General features: G+C 40.9%; 1 protein-coding gene across 1 annotated transcript in view; it reads right to left on the reverse strand.

The window, feature by feature from the left end:
* Positions 1–2149: 2149 nt before the first annotated feature.
* LOC311234354 (G2/mitotic-specific cyclin-B2-like) overlaps positions 2150–17875 on the reverse strand; it is a 52162-nt gene continuing 36436 nt past the window's right edge. The window contains exons 7-8 of the mRNA XM_084321507.1: positions 3512–3571; positions 2150–3143 (exon numbers count right to left, since the gene is read on the reverse strand). Coding sequence (XP_084177633.1) covers positions 3560–3571 — 12 coding nt within the window. The 3' untranslated portion in view covers positions 2150–3143; positions 3512–3559. The remainder of the gene's footprint in view (positions 3144–3511; positions 3572–17875) is intronic.

Here is a 17875-nt window from a genome sequence, read left to right on the forward strand (position 1 = left end):
CCCTGTTGGTCATTACCTATAGGCCATTACAGGGTAGAATCTGCTGAGCGCGTCTCCTGTGTATTGTTGTAATGACCAACAGGGACCGATAGGGAGTGCAGTGATCGCTGGACGCACCAGCCATTTTGCCAAGGTTCGCTCTGTGAGTACACTCGTTTTATGAAAATGATTTAAAATGTTTATCAGCAACTCCGAGCTTCCAGACCCCATCGTGAAGCTGTGTTAGACCCATATTGTACGCTGGGTATCTTTGAAATTCAGATCTGATGTATTCTTGACACACCGCGAGCCCCTTGATGACGCTTGGTCGTTTCTCTACTGGGTAATCGGGGCGTGTGGGCAAGTGACTCCGGTCACAAAAGCCACAGGCTTGCAAACCGAAAGGCACGAAAGGGGCTATACTTTTGTGTGTGATTATTATTTTCTCAGTGTGTGTATATAGATGTGTGTGTGTGTGTGTGTTTGGCTAAAGTGGATAGAAAACACAGTACTGTGCAAAAGTCTTAGGCACCCAAGAGTTTTTATATAAATAGTCTTAGATGTAAATAATTTTTTTTATTAGTGTGTCAGTAGACTACTCTTAGTACATTTTCATTAAATTATTTTTTAAAGCATCTTCATGGTTTAATAATGCAAACATATGTTGCAGGGACTTATTATAATCATCATATTGGCGTGACTGTATGCATCAAAGGGTTAAATCAAGCATTTTTAAGTGCTTTAGAGGAAATGTCAAAATATCGCGATATATATCGTGTATCGTGATATGGTCAAAAAATATCGCGATATCATTTAGAGGCCATATCGCCCAGCCCTACTTCAAACACCAGTTTCATGGTTTGAATAGAGGCCTTGCTCAATAATCTTCTCTTTTAACACTAGTCTCTCTTCCAACGTGGCTGCCTCTAACCAGACACACATAGGGCCCAAGGGGTGCTTGAGCACCTGCCCTTTTCCCTCAGAGTCAAGAAAATGCCATTTTCTGGCTGGTGGTAATTGTATTTTTTTGTTTATTTTCTATTGAATCAAATATGTGCTAAATATAGATGCAACAATGCATTTTTTTGTTTTGAAAAATTGCGTCCCTCCCAACTATTATTTGACATCTGTAAGCTTTGCAACAGGACTCACTAGGAAATACTGCATGTGGTTTAGAGCAGGTAGATGGCGGGCCGAGTGCGTCTAAAGTGAACTTGATTGATCTGCGTCGATAGAGGACACAATTATTTGTGTGATATCTAGTTATTATGTTAAGTCAAAATACATTTGTTGGCAGTTGTTTTGTGGTCATCGTTTTTCGTAATCTTACATTTAAATTAAATGTTTGCTCATGCATATCTTTGGACACATCTAGCTGATAAACCAATAAGAATTCACATACGGGAATTAAAGACCCCGAACATGTCAACAACGGAGTATGGATCTGGAACGCTAGCTATGTCTGGATTATACATTGGAACTTGAAAGACAGTAAATACTATTCTAATAAAACGTTCAAAACTATGTTCAACTTGTGTATTGTTTTCAGAAAATGTTACTAAGATTGTACTCTTGTATTTCGCACTGTATTAAGCTATACCGACGTCACAGGTGAGCTTGTTAGCCATTATGGCTAACGTTAATGTGATATTAAGATCTATCCAACCACAATTTGATTCCAAGTTTATTACATGCCTCACTTTACTTGGTTGGAGTGCTATCACAAACCAAGGTGGCAAGCTCTCGCATCTTGTCGGAAAGTCACGGTGGCCAACTTCGACCTCATTTTGCTAGGATTCGATCACATTTTCACAACAATAGCGAATATAACTTACCATGCACCGTTTTCATTGAGGTTTCTTACAAATTAACGATGCTTAAATTGTCCTTTTATAAGCGGATTATCATTAAAATCTTAAATTGTAAAATGTTGTCCCCCTTTAGACAACAAACGTAACGCTAGCGCCACACTTTTGTCATGCTAATTTGTTGGCCAATTTCGGGGTTGCTTTTCTAACAAACAAATACTAATCACAATCACTTAACATTAGCATTAGTGAGAAAATATGACAAACTTAACACAACAGCCAGCACTTTATAACATTTTATAAACATAACTTAAACAATATAAACTATTTACAACACAATACACCATACATATGTAGCCGGTGTGATCTTGTTGCGTTGTGTTTAGTCGATTCGACCCCTGTTAAGGGATCGCCCTGAGTGGGAGTTGAACCCCGATCTCCCGCGTCGCGGGCGGTATCACAGACCACTATACCAAGAAGTGAATTCACTTCTGGCTTCTGGGTCTGGATGCCTCTGGGGAGTGAGTTTACTTGCAGTACCGCTTACCATCCACAGCCACTGAACTACTTGTACCATCGTGACTGTGGATATACTGCGGTACCTCCGTTACACATACATTTATTCATTCATACACTCATTCATCCAAACACCAATAGCACCAAAAACTGGCATCTTCATCTTCCTCCTCCCACTACACAAATGGTGTGGAACCATTTGTGACAGACAGTGATCACACTGGACCCACAACACTAAACCCTCAATAGTCTGCAGGGGGCCGGCCACACAACCAGATCCCCAGTTTCTGCCTCTTGGTGAATGAATGAATGACTTTATTTGACAATATATAAAAATGTGACAGAAAGCACAGTCAGGAGATACTGCCAAGGATGTACACAAGAAAGCTCAGAGCTCATTTCCATTGTGGTCCTTGTAGGGGGGTAGGGGAATGTGATGCTTAGACATGCATCATACAGACATGACATGACATGACATCACAACACATCACATATACCATTTACCATTTATATACATAACAGACGCATAAAAACATGTAAGGGTGCCTTTTAGCTGAGTGTCTGGGTTAATTATAGTCCCTTTTGAGCCATGTCTTTAGGCTGGACTTGAATCTAACAGCATTGATTACGATTTTCAGATCACTGGGCAGACTGTTCCAAAAGATGGCTGCAGAATATAAAAATGACTCCTTCCCCATACAACTCCTGAATCTGACTGGCACAAAGTCAGTTGAGCTACGCCTAGTTGGGTATGCATGGGTGTCCCTGATTCGGTTGAAGTAGTTGTTGAAGTACACTGGCACTACCCCGTGCACGATTCTGTGAACCTGGTGGTGTGACCTGCAGTTAAAAAGAAAATTATTATTATGACACTGCTTGAACAATAGTTTGTAAACATTTAATTTAATTTCAAACCTTTATTTATTCTCAAAAAGACAATTGAGGTCACCCTCATTTTCAATGTCATCAAGACTTTACAGACATTAAATGAACACATTTCTACAATATAACAATAATAAATATGAATAACTATCTATATAGTACTTTTCACACATGGACCGCAGTTCAAAGTGCCCCACAGCAATTCATATAAAATGAACATAGGCATAAAATCAGCACGCAATTGACAGATTAAAAAACAATACATAAATTTGCCCTAATATTTTGCAACATGTTAACTGACAAACTCAAAAACATAAGTAACGTACCGATGGGTGTCATGGGTCTGGCGTGGGAGGAGGAGGTTGATGGTCCAGTTATACAGGAGGCTGCAGACACAATAAGGGGAGCACCACTCAAAATGATACATTCTAATGTGTTATTTCCATGGTCTAAGACCGTTCAATCAATATATGTGAACATGAGCTACTTTCTCATATAGCAAATTTGTGATGTCATCAAGTATAAAGTCTGGAACTGCTCCATTAACAATGAAGGGAGACCCACAGAACATTTGTTTTATTTAAATTTTTAATATACAGATGAGCTTTATTCTATAGTTGTGGTCTCAGTTCTGAACTCCCTGGGTACTCTGTCATCAAGAATATATTTTATATAATATAATAAGGAGGGTTGTTATATATTTATATAATTATAGTATAATAAATAAAATAATACAATTATATAGAAGTATAATATAGAATAATACTTGATATAATAGAAATGTGTACTATTGGGGCGCTCTAGTAGCACACCATGTAATGCGCTGCGTCACGAAACGGCCGACCCGGGTTCGACTCCCGCACCCGGCGTCCTTTGCCGAATGTCTTCCCCTGCTCTGTCTCCCATTTCCTCCTCTCCCTCTCTCTCTACCGGACTGCCCGGTAGTACAAACCAATAAAAATCTACAAAAACATAAAATAAATGTGTACTATAAATATATAGATAAATGTGTGTGGGTGTGTGTATAAATGAATGAACCTCAATAAATATGCAATTTAACTGATGGATACACAAAATGTATTTATGTTAATTTAATTGATGTTTTCATTTATGCAAAATAAGTGTCAATTTTGTTTGGTTTGGTAAATATTGGGCTATGACCAGTATCTGTGTACTGTATGTGTGTAGGGGCAGGTAACATTTTTGTTCTTCCTGTTCCTTTCGGCCATGGAATTTAGTGGATCATATTAATATTTTTTTTTGAGAGTGAGAGAGAGTTGTTCATTTGCACTAATATTTGTGTACTGTCTTAGACCAGGCAGAGGAATAACATGTATTAATTCTGAAATTAGGCGTAGTTCCCTGTTACCTTGTTTGTAACATCAGTATTGGGACCCAAATTGTTCATTTTATACATTAATTATATATGTAAAGTATCTGACATACTGAAACTTGTTGTCTTTGCGGATGACACAAACATTTTATGTTCGGGGGATGACCTTCAGCAGCTTTTAGAAGTGACATAGAAATGGACAAATTAAAAGGTTGGTTCAACACAAATAAGTTATCACTCAATTTGAAAAAAAAATAACTTCATGATATTTGGAAATTGTCAAATAAACACTGATCCTCAACTGAAAATTGATAATGTAAAAATTGAGAGAGTATATACAAACAAGTTTCTAGGGGTCTTAATAGACCACAAACTCCGCTGGAAACCCCATATAAAATATTTGTGTTCAAAGTTAGCGAGAAGTATTGGTATACTGGGCAAGACTAGATATATCCTGAATCAGAAAACTCCATTATATTGCACACTCATTGTACCATATCTATCTATTGTGTTGAAATCTGGGGAAATACTTATAAAAGCAACTTACAAAAGTTATGCACACTGCAAAAAAGAGCCATACGGATAGTACATCATGGTAGATATTTAGATCACACAAATAGTCTGTTTGTAAGGAGTCAAACATTAAAATTCATGGACTTAATCAAATTCAAATCTGCACAAATTATGTTTCTGGCAATAAAAAACAAATGACCAAACAACATTTGAAAAATGTTCATGGCTAGAGAGAGTATTTATAATTTTAGAGGGACATTAGCTTTAAAGCAACCTACGGTACGTACAACTCTTAAAAGTATGTGCATTGCAGTTTGTGGGGTATCACTCTGGAATGGTCTGGATGCGAGTATAAAATTAAGCAAAAATATCAATACAGCTATAAACAAGCACTTACGGACACATAAGGGAGAGGAGCTTGAGCAATAATGTGACTGCCTATTATTTCATTTGGATATATAAAAAACTACTTTTATTTAATTATTTGTTATATTATTTTTATTAAATTATAATGTCAAACATTGTAAGGAAGGGGCAGGGCTTGATAAGTTGTTTTACTTCCCCCTGTTCCTTCTCGAACACTTATTGTATGGAAATAGTCTTTGACTATTTACCTTTTTGTTTTTTAAACTTGTTTTATGTTTCTATGTTCGAGACAAATAAAAATCAAATCAAACATATCTGTAATTTGGATTCATAAAACGGATAACTGAAGCCTTCCATTAAATAATTAAGTGACATTAATACCTTATTCTACACAAAATATCACCACAAATACCACGGTGAGAGAGCGGGGCAGCCAGGGTGCAGTGGTAGGGCGGGCCATACTTTTTTTTTTTGGAAAATCAATCGAGTGGGGTGTCTAAAATATGTGTTTTTTTGTGGGGAATTCAAATATGAGATTATTTTTCTAATCGGATAATTCCTACCTACATTGTTTTGGATTTCAAAATGGCCGATTTTACCATTTTTCACCCCTTGGCCATACATGGATGCCAACATGAATCTGAAGGAAATCCTAACATGCAAGGTGTCTAAATGATGTGTTTCTTAATGGGGAATTCAAATATGAGGTCATTTTTGGGATAGGATAAATATAACCTGCATAATTTTGGATTTCAAAATGGCTGATTTGACCATTTGAACCCATTGGTATTGTATTACAAAATTGCAAAGATAAAAAATATATGGGAAATCATTTATAATGACAAAGCCATCAAATGTATTAACAAGTGAACTGTATATAACTGGATACAACTCCAAAGATCAATAATAATAATACTAACAATAATAAATTGTATTTGTAATGCACACAAACACCTAAGTGCTAAATCTCGATCTCCTGACTTCTTGAACTTTGCCAGGTTCCAATATCTTGATTGGACTCATTCTTGGATGGCAAGATCTCCTACTGTACTGCTTTAGCCACCAACCTACAAACACAAACTTAAAGTCAACGTCAGCCATAAATAGGTGAGCTCTTTCCAGAACTACTCAGCAGAAACCTCTGTAACCATTTTAACAAACGTCTCAATGTATTGAGAAAATCCATGGGGCTCCATCAATCCTCTATCTTCTTAAAACATTGGAAAGGCAGGGGATGGAAAAGAAGGCAGAGAAAAGGAGAAGGGGCAAAGAAGAAAGCTTTGCAGCAGCAGACAAGGTTGCCAGGAAGGATGTTGAGAGCTTCCTTACAGTCCCTGAAGTTGAGCTCATTCCTGAAACTGACCCTGCAGCTTCAGCAAAGCTACGGAAAAATTATGATGAGATTCCAAACATCGCCCTTGCTAGTGTAAGGTATGGCATAGGTCTAAGGCCAACTGCAGCTATAGCAACTGCAGCTCTGATTGATGCAGGACTCATCTTGGAAGATGACACAAGTAAAGTGATTGATAAGAACAAGGTTAAGAGAGCACAAGAAAAGTTGATGCAAGAGCTGGGGGAAGAGTTTGAGGAGAAGTGCAGGGAGGAGGGGGGGATCTCCTGTATCCTCTTTGATGGGCGGATTGACATGACCAATGTGATGATGGAAGCTGAGGGCAGTGACCAATCTTTTCCTGCAAAGATCAAGGAAGAACACTATAGTGTTGCTAGTGAGCCTGGCAGCAACTATCTGTTCCACTTTACACCAGAGAAAGCAACTAAAGAGGAGTCCCATGCAGAGAAGATTGCTAAGATCCTGTGTGCCTGGCTGAAAGAGAGAGGTTCTGATAAGACCTTGTGGGCCATTGGAGGAGACTCGACCAATGTCAACACTGGAGTGAAGGCAGGTGTAATGCGGAAGCTGGAGCTGCACCTGGGGAGAAAGCTGGTCTGGTTGGTGTGCAACCTGCACACTGGTGAACTTCCACTGCGCCGTCTCATTGTTGAAGTTGATGGGGCTACTCTGTCAGACAACAAATTGTCTGGGCCAATAGGACAGCTCCTTGATTCTGTTACAGACTTGGAGATCAATCCTAACTTCACCAGGATCTTTCTTGGCCCTCCGCTGATCAAGCTGCCTGAGAAGATCATTCAAGATCTCTCAACTGATCAACACTATGGCTATAAGCTGGTCTGTGCAATCAGGGATGGAGTGCTTTCTACAAGGCTGGCTCTGCTGGAGATTGGACCGGTAAACCACAGCAAACAGACGCCTCAGGCTCTGGGTGTCAAAGCATCAACTTAAAAGAAAGAACCTGAATAATCTACAATGCATTGTGGAATTCATCATTGAAGTGTATTATCCATGTTGGTTCAACATGAAGGTCAAGCACTCCTGGATGGAAGGGCCTAGGCACATCCTGTTTCAGCTGGACTGCCTCAAGTCTCAGAGGAAGGAGGTGCTGGATGTTGTGATGCCAACTGTGAGAAGATCTGCTTGGTATGCCCACAGTGAAGCCATCCTCCAAACACTGCTGTGCTCTGAGGATAAAAAAGAGAGAATTGAACGGCGGCTAGGTGGTGTAGTGGGCAAGGCACTCGCCACCAGTGTGGAGACGCTAGGATTCGCGTGTTCGAATCCAGCTCTCCACATTGTTTTTCAGTTTGGCTGGTCGTCCGCAGTAATACACATTGGCCGTATTACGGGGAGGGAAAACTGAAGGGTGGGGATCGAACGTTGTGAACAAGCGACTCCTACAAGTCGGTTGGTGCGCCTGCGCAGTAGAATCAGGAAGTGTCGGGGGCAGCGTGAGCCTCCCACGCGTTACTCCTCGACACTGAGAGATCGAGCTGCGCAGGTGAAAAGATGCGACTGCTGTTACCTCAAGTACCGGAGGGGACTTGTGCTATGTATGACTTAGTCCACATTGCAGCCGGCTTGTGGGAGGCAAGAAACAGCGTTCGTGACAGGGGAGGGTTGAATTGGATGATACGAAATTGGGATGGGAGAAAATATGGAAAAATGGGAGAAAAAGTGGATCAAAAAAAAAAAAAAAGAGAGAATTGAGGGGGTGGAGAGAATCCTGGCCATCAGGGGAGAGGGGGATCCAGACACTCAGCTGGGAGACTCCTGTGTCAGGATCAGAAGAACACCTCACATCAATAGTGACGCTTCCAGCATTGGTGGCTTAATCAGCTGGTCAGAAGATTTGCTCCCTAAGCACCTCCGAGGTGAAGAACTTAATCAACACCCCCATGGAGGTTCTCGACTGGCCTTGCCACACACAAAGCATCGAGAGGGTTGTTAAAATGGTGACTGAGGCCTCTGCTAAGTACTTTTCACAAGAAAAAAGGGATGGAGGGATCAGGGCTCAGGAGACCAGCAGGAGGCTGATGTCCAAGAATGAATCCAAGCAGGACTTGTGCAACCTGATCAAATTTAAGAAGATAGAGGATTGATGGAGCCCCATGGATTTTCTCAATACATTGAGACGTTTGTTAAAATGGTTACAGAGGTTTCTGCTGAGTAGTTCTGGAAAGAGCTCACCTATTTATGGCTGACGTTGACTTTAAGTTTGTGTTTGTAGGTTGGTGGCTAAAGCAGTACAGTAGGAGATCTTGCCATCCAAGAATGAGTCCAATCAAGATATAGGAACCTGGCAAAGTTCAAGAAGTCAGGAGATCGAGATTTAGCACTTAGGTGTTTGTGTGCATTACAAATACAATTTATTATTGTTAGTATTATTATTATTGATCTTTGGAGTTGTATCCAGTTATATACAGTTCACTTGTTAATAAATTTGATGGCTTTGTCATTATAAATGATTTCCCATATATTTTTTATCTTTGCAATTTTGTAATACAATACCAATGGGTTCAAATGGTAAAATCAGCCATTTTGAAATCCAAAATTATGCAGGTTATATTTATCCTATCCCAAAAATGACCTCATATTTGAATTCCCCATTAAGAAACACATCATTTAGACACCTTGCATGTTAGGATTTCCTTCAGATTCATGTTGGCATCCATGTATGGCCAAGGGGTGAAAAATGGTAAAATCTGCCATTTTGAAATCCAAAATGATGTAGGTTAGAGTTATCATATCCCAAAAATGAACTTATATTTGAATTCCCCATTAAGAAACACATAATTTAGACACCTTGCATGTTAGGATTTCCTTCAGATTCATGTTGGCATCCATGTATGGCCAAGGGGTGAAAAATGGTCAAATCGGCCATTTTGAAATCCAAAACAATGTAGGTAGGAGTTATCCGATTAGAAAAATAATCCCATATTTGAATTCCCCACAGAAAAACACATATTTTAGACACCCCACTCGATTGATTTTCCAAAAAGAAAAAAGTATGGCCCGCCCTAGTGCAGTGGGCACAGCTAGGCTCTGAAGAGAGATAAGTACATTTTGATTTAGCCTATATATACATTTAAAATGACAAAATGCATGATACATTTAAAAATGATAGCGTCCCCCACATCTATGCTAAAGCTCAGGAGAGACGGTGGGGGAAGGACACATACAAGGAGAGGCTTACCATTCGAATGGGTGAGTTCCACACATGCATGGCTTTCCTGTATTGGCAAGCGTTTTGGTGATGCTGGCTTACAAGACATCCTGATCGAGGCTGATGTCATCGCTGCTGGATCTGTTGGAGGAGTTATATCAGGTCACCAATACAACAGAAGCATTCGGAGCCACAACAAGTTGACATGTGAGGCACTACACAGGCTACGATGGAAAGAATACCTGGAGACCCTACCTCAAGACTGTCGGGAAGCCGTTTTAACATTTGCCACCGATCTCCAGAGAGCTTTCTCTACCGACGACGTTGGAGTCATTGTTGAATCCCAGGAGTTCACAGCAGTCGTTGAATGCTACGACAGGTTCAACAAAGAACAAGAGAGTAAGACATTCCAATTTTGGAGTTCCTACATTGAAATGGTAGAGCATCTGCTATCCTTTATCAGAGCGACACAAGAGGCAGATTGGAGTCTGCATCTTTCCAGCGTCCGGATCATGCTGCCATGGTTCTTCTCCTATGACGGAATCAACTACAGCAGATACCTGGCTTGTGATGAAGTCTCTGATGCGCTAATCGGACTCCACTGTTTCACCGGCTGTGATACAGTGCGTGCTTTTTACGGGAATGGAAAAGTCAAGGCAGTGAAAATGCTCCTGCCAACAGAGAGAATTGTGCTGTTGACTGGATGTCACTTCCTCCAGCCCCAGTCGGAATCCTGGAACTTGTGTACTGCTGCAAAAAAAACACAATGTATGAAGGGGAGATACATGTGCAAATCAAACAACCTACCATGTACCTATATTGTCCCGGGTGATTATGCCCCCCGCGGCGAAATTAATTAGTATCCCCCTCTATCTCTCTCTCACTCACACACAGCGCGACGTGGAATCTATCGTTACACAAGGAACTACTGTAGCCTAAGTTATTTTCACACTTGTTATTGTGTTATAAATGTTCTCTACCACTATTATATGATCTTCGTCTCTTGTGGTTACTCACAACATGCTAATGTAACAACCAACAAGAATGTGAAACAACTATTATTAGCATTGGGTTGTTTGATTTCCACTAACGTTAATGTTAGATTGCTATCTGAGAAAGTTACTGTAGCTAACGTAACGTTAGTCTATGTAAGCTGGCATTACCCACACTTTGCCATGTGTAATCTCTGGAGCCAAAATGTACTGCATATAAACTGCTGATGACTCATAACATCCTATCACGTTTGAATAATGCTGTACATTTAAGTAAAATGCATTTCAATATTAACACTCTGAGTGCCACAGGTCCGGTGCCCCGGAACCCCGTTGCGTGCCACCACCCACTTCAATGACAGAGCTCTCATATATGCGAACGCATAAACTATATCTTAAATTATGGCTATGTGTCTAATATGGCCGTCGCTTATCAATGACTTGTTTGCAGTCAACATTGTCGAAACAGATTGTTTTTTTAATCGGTTCATTTCCGTTTTATACCATTTTGAAAAACGCTCGTTTTTTGAAAGTTCCAGAACAAAATAAAGATTCTGTGATAAACGCCCTTTACTGGAATACACAAAACACGTTGTAATTTTTCTGCCTATTTATGAATCGTTTTCAAATAAACGCTAGATTATCGATAGTATATGTGTACTTATGCACGCTATAGAAGCGGGCTGAAAAATCAATTATCTTATTTCCTGATCACAGACACACATACACACATATGGCACACGCTGATCAGTGGCGGCTGGTGAATTCTTCTCCAGGGGGGGCGCTATACCAAACATTTTGCAAACATGTACAGAATAGGTACAGTACAACTATCACCATTGCCATCAATCAATATATGATACAGTCAATGCAGCCACGTTTCCAATAGCGCCTACACAAACATGCACGCCCAAATATCTCTCTCTCGGGAGCAGGCAGCATATTATCACTGTACTATATTTGTGCATGCTCCCACGCCCGTATTCAGATCCGTACAATAATAATCACAGAGGTATATCTTGTCATTTGAAACAAGTTACCATTATATTGTCCCGGGTGATTATGCCCCCCGCGGCGAAATTAATTAGTATCCCCCTCTATCTCTCTCTCACTCACACACAGCGCGACGTGGAAACTATCGTTACACAAGGAACTGCAAAAGATCAGACCTAGTAGTATGTAGTATATACCAAGAATAACTTCAGTATGAGTACAGGGCTGTACAGCATATTTTGCATATTGTTAAACGAGCCAAGGCTAGCTATTAACCCTTTATCTGCCAGGGATTATTCTGATCTTAATCACCTCTCTGCCACCACTGTAAATCTATGGAGATGTTCCCCTTCTTTGCAGGGCTATAACTTTTTAAATTGTATTGCTAAATTGACATTACTATGGCCCATTCAACGTCAAGTATCTATCGTTTAGGATGTAGCAACGTTCTACTTTTTCATTCACATATTCATACTAAAGTATAAATATGTTTTTATCGTTTTCTGCAGCATTCTGCAGAACGTGAGATATAGGCATAAATACATATATTAGATCATCAAATGTAGTTTGATACCGATTGACGTCAGATAAAAAATTTCAATTGTACAAGGTCCTAAACATCATGCCTCATCATCTGCTGGTGACGGGGGGGGGGGGGGGGGCGTTTATAAGTCTGTGGCCGACGTTAAATAATTTATGTAGTATGGGTGATATGTTGATCGGAGCAGTTTGTATGTATAATAATAATCAAACACGCTGAAACTCACCGCAGCTTCCTCGTAGCGTTGGGCGATCAGCGTGGAGCAGAAAGTTCGCTATTATTGGATGTCGATCTAGTTGGTCCAGTTCCAGGTTGTATAATACTATATACGTCCAAATCATGTTGTTTATCGAGTTATTGGCAACGGATCGCTATCCAGTGTATCAAGCTGGAGTCCCGCGAGCGATAGCGAGTGGCCGGACGAAATATGGGTGAGCACCACTTCCGGCCGCTCACTTCCGGTTTTGGCACCTCGCCGATCGGCCACCAGATGGCGGTCTTGCACCGTTGGAGAGTTGAGAGGAGCTCTACAGCACCCGTCAAGTCTCCGTGGGTGAAATATGATTGCCATGACAGATTTTTGAAATATTGATCTCAAAGACGCTGTACGATGTCATTGGCAGATTACGCATGGCGAGGAATGACGTCTAAACACGTCATTGGCGATTAAAGGGTTAAACATGACTTCACAAGAGTTGAATGGGGCGAGATATTCAGCTGTCCAGTCCACAACAAGGCTTGTTGTTGTTGTTGAACAAGCCATAATCCACTTCTTTTAAATCCACTCAAAAATAAACTCCAGTAACGTTTAAACAGTCCATACCATCGTTAGCTGCATCCAGCTACGAAAAGCCCCTGGCTTGCAGATCGCAGTCTGTAAGGGACTACAAAATATCCGGACTGCCGGATCATCCGGAAGGACCCTGATTGCTTAGATCGCTAGAAAACGCGCCTGGCTTCCATCATATTACATCATATTTCAACGCACAGTGCGTTATGCACTGATAGGCGAAATGTATTTGCTTGACCTATTTAATTGGCTGCGATGGTACAGCGATGAAACCAGTGCACGGCCACTGTGTGCGCGATATGTCTCGCCCAGCCTCAGGTAGTCTACTCTCTATCAGACAGTGACTTCCTGTGAATCACAACAATTATTTATATTTGATATATTAACGTTATATTGTGCATTGGAAACACAAACATACTTAAAATGAGTAAATATTATTCATTTTAAACATGTTTATTTTATTTCTAGGAGTCTAAAATAAAAATTTAACTTTTTCTTCTTCTCCTGCTCTCTTTACCAGGGGGGGGCGGCGCTTTAGCGCCCTCTATTGACCAGCCGCCACTGACGCTGATATAGGTGAAAATAGCTCTGATTATCCCAAGACTGGTAAAATAGATTCCTTACCTCAGATCAGATGTTCTCCAAAAAGATTATTCCAATTCCTGATCGCCATTCCAAATATCGATCGCGTTTATTGATCCAACGCTGGGTACTGGAAACACATTCTCCACTGTTCTGGTGGTAGGCGATGACTTGGATCGTCTCCGGTTACTTGTCTGAAAAGTAAAATGTGGAAGCAGGACTTTTTTTTCTCCATGCGTTTCATTCAATCCAATCCAAAGGGGTGCAGTACCATCCGGAGACGATAGGGGGGCGGTATTTTCCCTGTTCGAGTTCAAACAGATCCCCACTGGTAACCTGAGGCTAGATTGATGAAAAATGAATGGAAATCGATAATAAAAAAAAAAGAGAAAAAGACGAGATATCTCGTCGCTGGCACTCAACGGTTGGCATGAACTAATGAGAAATCTCGTTGCCGGCACTCAAAGTGTTAATGTATTAACACCTTACCGATGCAGAGCGAATTCCACTGTTAAGACACAGGACGCGATATTTTAGTTCCTGAGATGGGGGAATGCTATTGGGAGAAATCAAGTCACTTGACGTTGTAACGCGTTTTGATTGGTTCTGCAACAACGCCCCTTTGCAGCAGTTTCAGTCGTGTTTAGCTATCAAAACATTAGTTTTCATAAAACTATGACCCAAAAACCGTTGCCAACAAACGGAAATGTGTTAATATAGCATATATGTAGTTCATATTAAAATATCATATCCTCTCTACAACCAGATCAATCATTTCACTAACTAAAGCCTCTAGCAAGCTTCGGCCCGCCGTCTAAGGGGTTCCCAAAGTTTTCAGGCCGCGACCCCCGAAATAACGTTGTCAGAGAGCATGTATGGTTGAAACATGCAAATGTTCAAACGCACACGCACTAATAAGCATTGGAGGCTTTTAATCAGGGCCGGACTGGGAAAATCATTCAGGCCAGGAAATATAGTGTGAAATATAGCCCCAGTCAGGCCACTTTTTAAGCAGGGGGTCTGGGGGTCCCCCTGCACGGTGCACCAGGAACATTTTTGTTACAAAGACTTAATATTTGGAGGAATTTTTTAATTTGTACCATTTAAATGCCAGTGTTTGTGATGACATCACAAATTATTGTTAAAAAAACAGGCTAGCATATGTCAATGATTAGCAACAACACTGATTTTGATGGATATTTCGTATTTTTTTGTAATGTCAGATTGAAAGAAATACCCACACTCTTACCATAAAGGACTAAAAAGGCTTGAAATAATGTACCACTTTTTCTTTCATAAATCTTTTATTCAACTTCAGCCCTGATCATAACCACCACATATTCAATGCATTTAATTCTAACCCTTTAAATGCCAGTGTGTGTGTGATGGCATCACAAATTATTGTAAAAAAATTAAAAAAAAAACACAAAAAGTGAAATATTTGCAATGGCCTGGCCTGCTTCTAAGTTCAGTGGCCTGACTGCATGAAAAAATATATATATATTATATATATATATTTTTTTAAATCAATACATTCTGGAAATCATCTCGCGACTCCCCCGCGGCTGCTCGCGACCCCCACTTTGGGAACCACTGAGCTAAATGACTAAATGTAAATGTTTACACGGTTCCACTTACTCAACTGCTCTGAAATCTGACGGGAGTTGAGCCTAATTAAATGAGATCTGCATTTCGAAAAATTTAAGATAAAACAAGAAAAGGGGTCATGGGTACAAGCCAGTGTACCTAATGGTGCCAAATGCACAAAAACAATACTCAGTCTTGAATGTGACGTAGCTGAGTGGATAATATGCATTCTGGCCAGACCAGCTGTCTTCTTTTGGCCAAATAGCAAACATATATTGTTATAACTAAAGGTTTGCTGGAAAAATTATAGTTGTCCTGCTTTTCAAAGATCACTAGATGTACAGTATCAACTTACGATACAGACTTTCACATGAGCATTTCCTGTTTTTTTTTTATCTACTTTTTCTCCCCATTTTTCTTCTGTCCCCAATTTCGTATTGTCCAATTCAACCCTCCCCTGTCTCGAACGTTGTTAGGCCATGCCTCCCACAAGCCGGCTGCAATGTGGACGAAGCCTTGCATCACGTGTCCCCTTCGGTACACGAGGCAGCCGTCGCATCTTTTCACCTGCACAGCGCGATCTCTCAGCGGCGAGGGTCTGCGTGGGAGGGACACGCCGCCCTCGTCGCTTCCTGATTCTACTGCGCAGGCACACCAACCGACCTGTAGGAGTCGCTGTCCACAACGTCCGATCCCCACCCACCAGCTTCCCACCCCCTAATACTGCCAATTGTATTAGTATGAACGACCAGCCAAGCTGGTAGCAACGGCGAGAGCTGAACCCAGCATATCCTGCGTTGGTGGCGAGCGCCTTGCCCACTGCGCCACCTAGCCGCCTAGCATTTCCTGGTTGATAACAAGACGATAGTGTAAATACTTAACCCGCAAACATAAGACTGTTCCGACAGCACAATATTGATGTAACTAACAGATTAGCTGATTTTCTTTTTTAAATGCATATAGCTAGCAGTGGTTCTCAACCTGTGGTATGCGTACCACCGGTGGTACTTGGGCCCCCTGCTGGTGGTACGTAAAAAAAAATTATTATAATTTTTTCTTGTCCGCAGTCATGCCACTGAACTTGGAAGCAGGCCAGTGTTTCTAGTTGCGGCAGCGCGATAGTTAGATAACCTAAGTGGGGAACAACCAGGAGATCACTGTGACAGAGAGTAATGCAGTCTAAACAGTCATACATTTTTTTTATTCAACTTCAGCCCCAGATTTCAATTTTTCTATCTATGTCAGATAAAAATCTGACATTACAAAAAACAAAAAATCCATCAAAATCAGTGTTGTTGCTAATCATTGACACATGCTAGCCTGTAATAATCCCCCCCCCCCAGAAAAATCACATGCTCATCACAAACACTGGCATTTAAAGGGTAAAATAAAATAAAAACTGCACCAGAATGCAGGAAATTAAGTCTTTGTAACAAAAAAAATCCTGGTGGGGGACCCCCAGACCCCGCTTAAAAAGTGGCCCGACTGGGGCTATATTTCACACTATATTTGCCAGCCTGAATTATTTCCCCAGTCTGGCCCTGCTTATGTGAGTTGTCAATGGACAACAACATGCTGTGTGTGTGTGTGTGAGTGTGAGAGAGAGAATGAAGTACAAATGCTTGCTGTGTGAGAGTGAATGAGTTTGGATGAAATACTGATGAAATTTTGTTCATAATGTTCTCATTTGCTGTGTGATAATGATGGTTATTATTCTGTTATTAATGTTCTCACTGTGTGTGTCACTTACTGTGTGTGTGAGAGTGTGTATGTGTGAGAGAGAGTATGTTTGAATTAAGTACATTTGCTGAAATACAGTTCTTAATTATCTCACTTGCTATGTGAGAATGTTAGTTATTATGTTCTCAATGCCCCTTGCATTGTATGAGAATTGTGTGGAAGAGTTTGCTAGTTCTAGTGCTACCCCTTTTATTATTTCTACATTGTGGCTGTGTCTGACAAAAGTTAACAATAAATAATGGTATTAGGAATACATTTGCCTCCTGCGTGAACTGTGCATAGCTGAATAGACTGTATTTTAACGCCGGTCATAGGGTGGTACTTGGAGAGCCAGCTACGTTCTCAGGTGGTACTTGGTGTAAAAAGTTTGAGAACCACTGGTGTAGAGGGAGAAGAGAAGGGGTCCTAGGAGCGAGCCCTGGGACACCCGTCCGCAGGGAGCAGGTGGCCGACAGGGTCCCTCTCCATGACACTTGATAGGAGCGGTCATTGAGGTATGATATCAGCCATGTCAGCGCAGAGCCAGCCACTCCCATTCCTGCGAGGAGGATCTGATGGTTGACTGTGTCGAAGGCTGCAGATAGATCTAGGAGAATCAGGACAGAGGAGAGGCCTTTCGCTTTTGCTAAGTGAAATGCCTCTGTGACCGCAATGAGGGCCGTTTATGTGGAGTGGCCAGTCCGGAAGCCAGACTGATAGTAAAGGTTGCTGACCCCTGTCCTAGACCCTATCA

The sequence above is a fragment of the Notolepis coatsorum genome (assembly GCF_963971535.1).
Source record: "Notolepis coatsorum genome assembly, chromosome: 9".
Lineage (NCBI taxonomy): Eukaryota > Metazoa > Chordata > Actinopteri > Aulopiformes > Paralepididae > Notolepis > Notolepis coatsorum.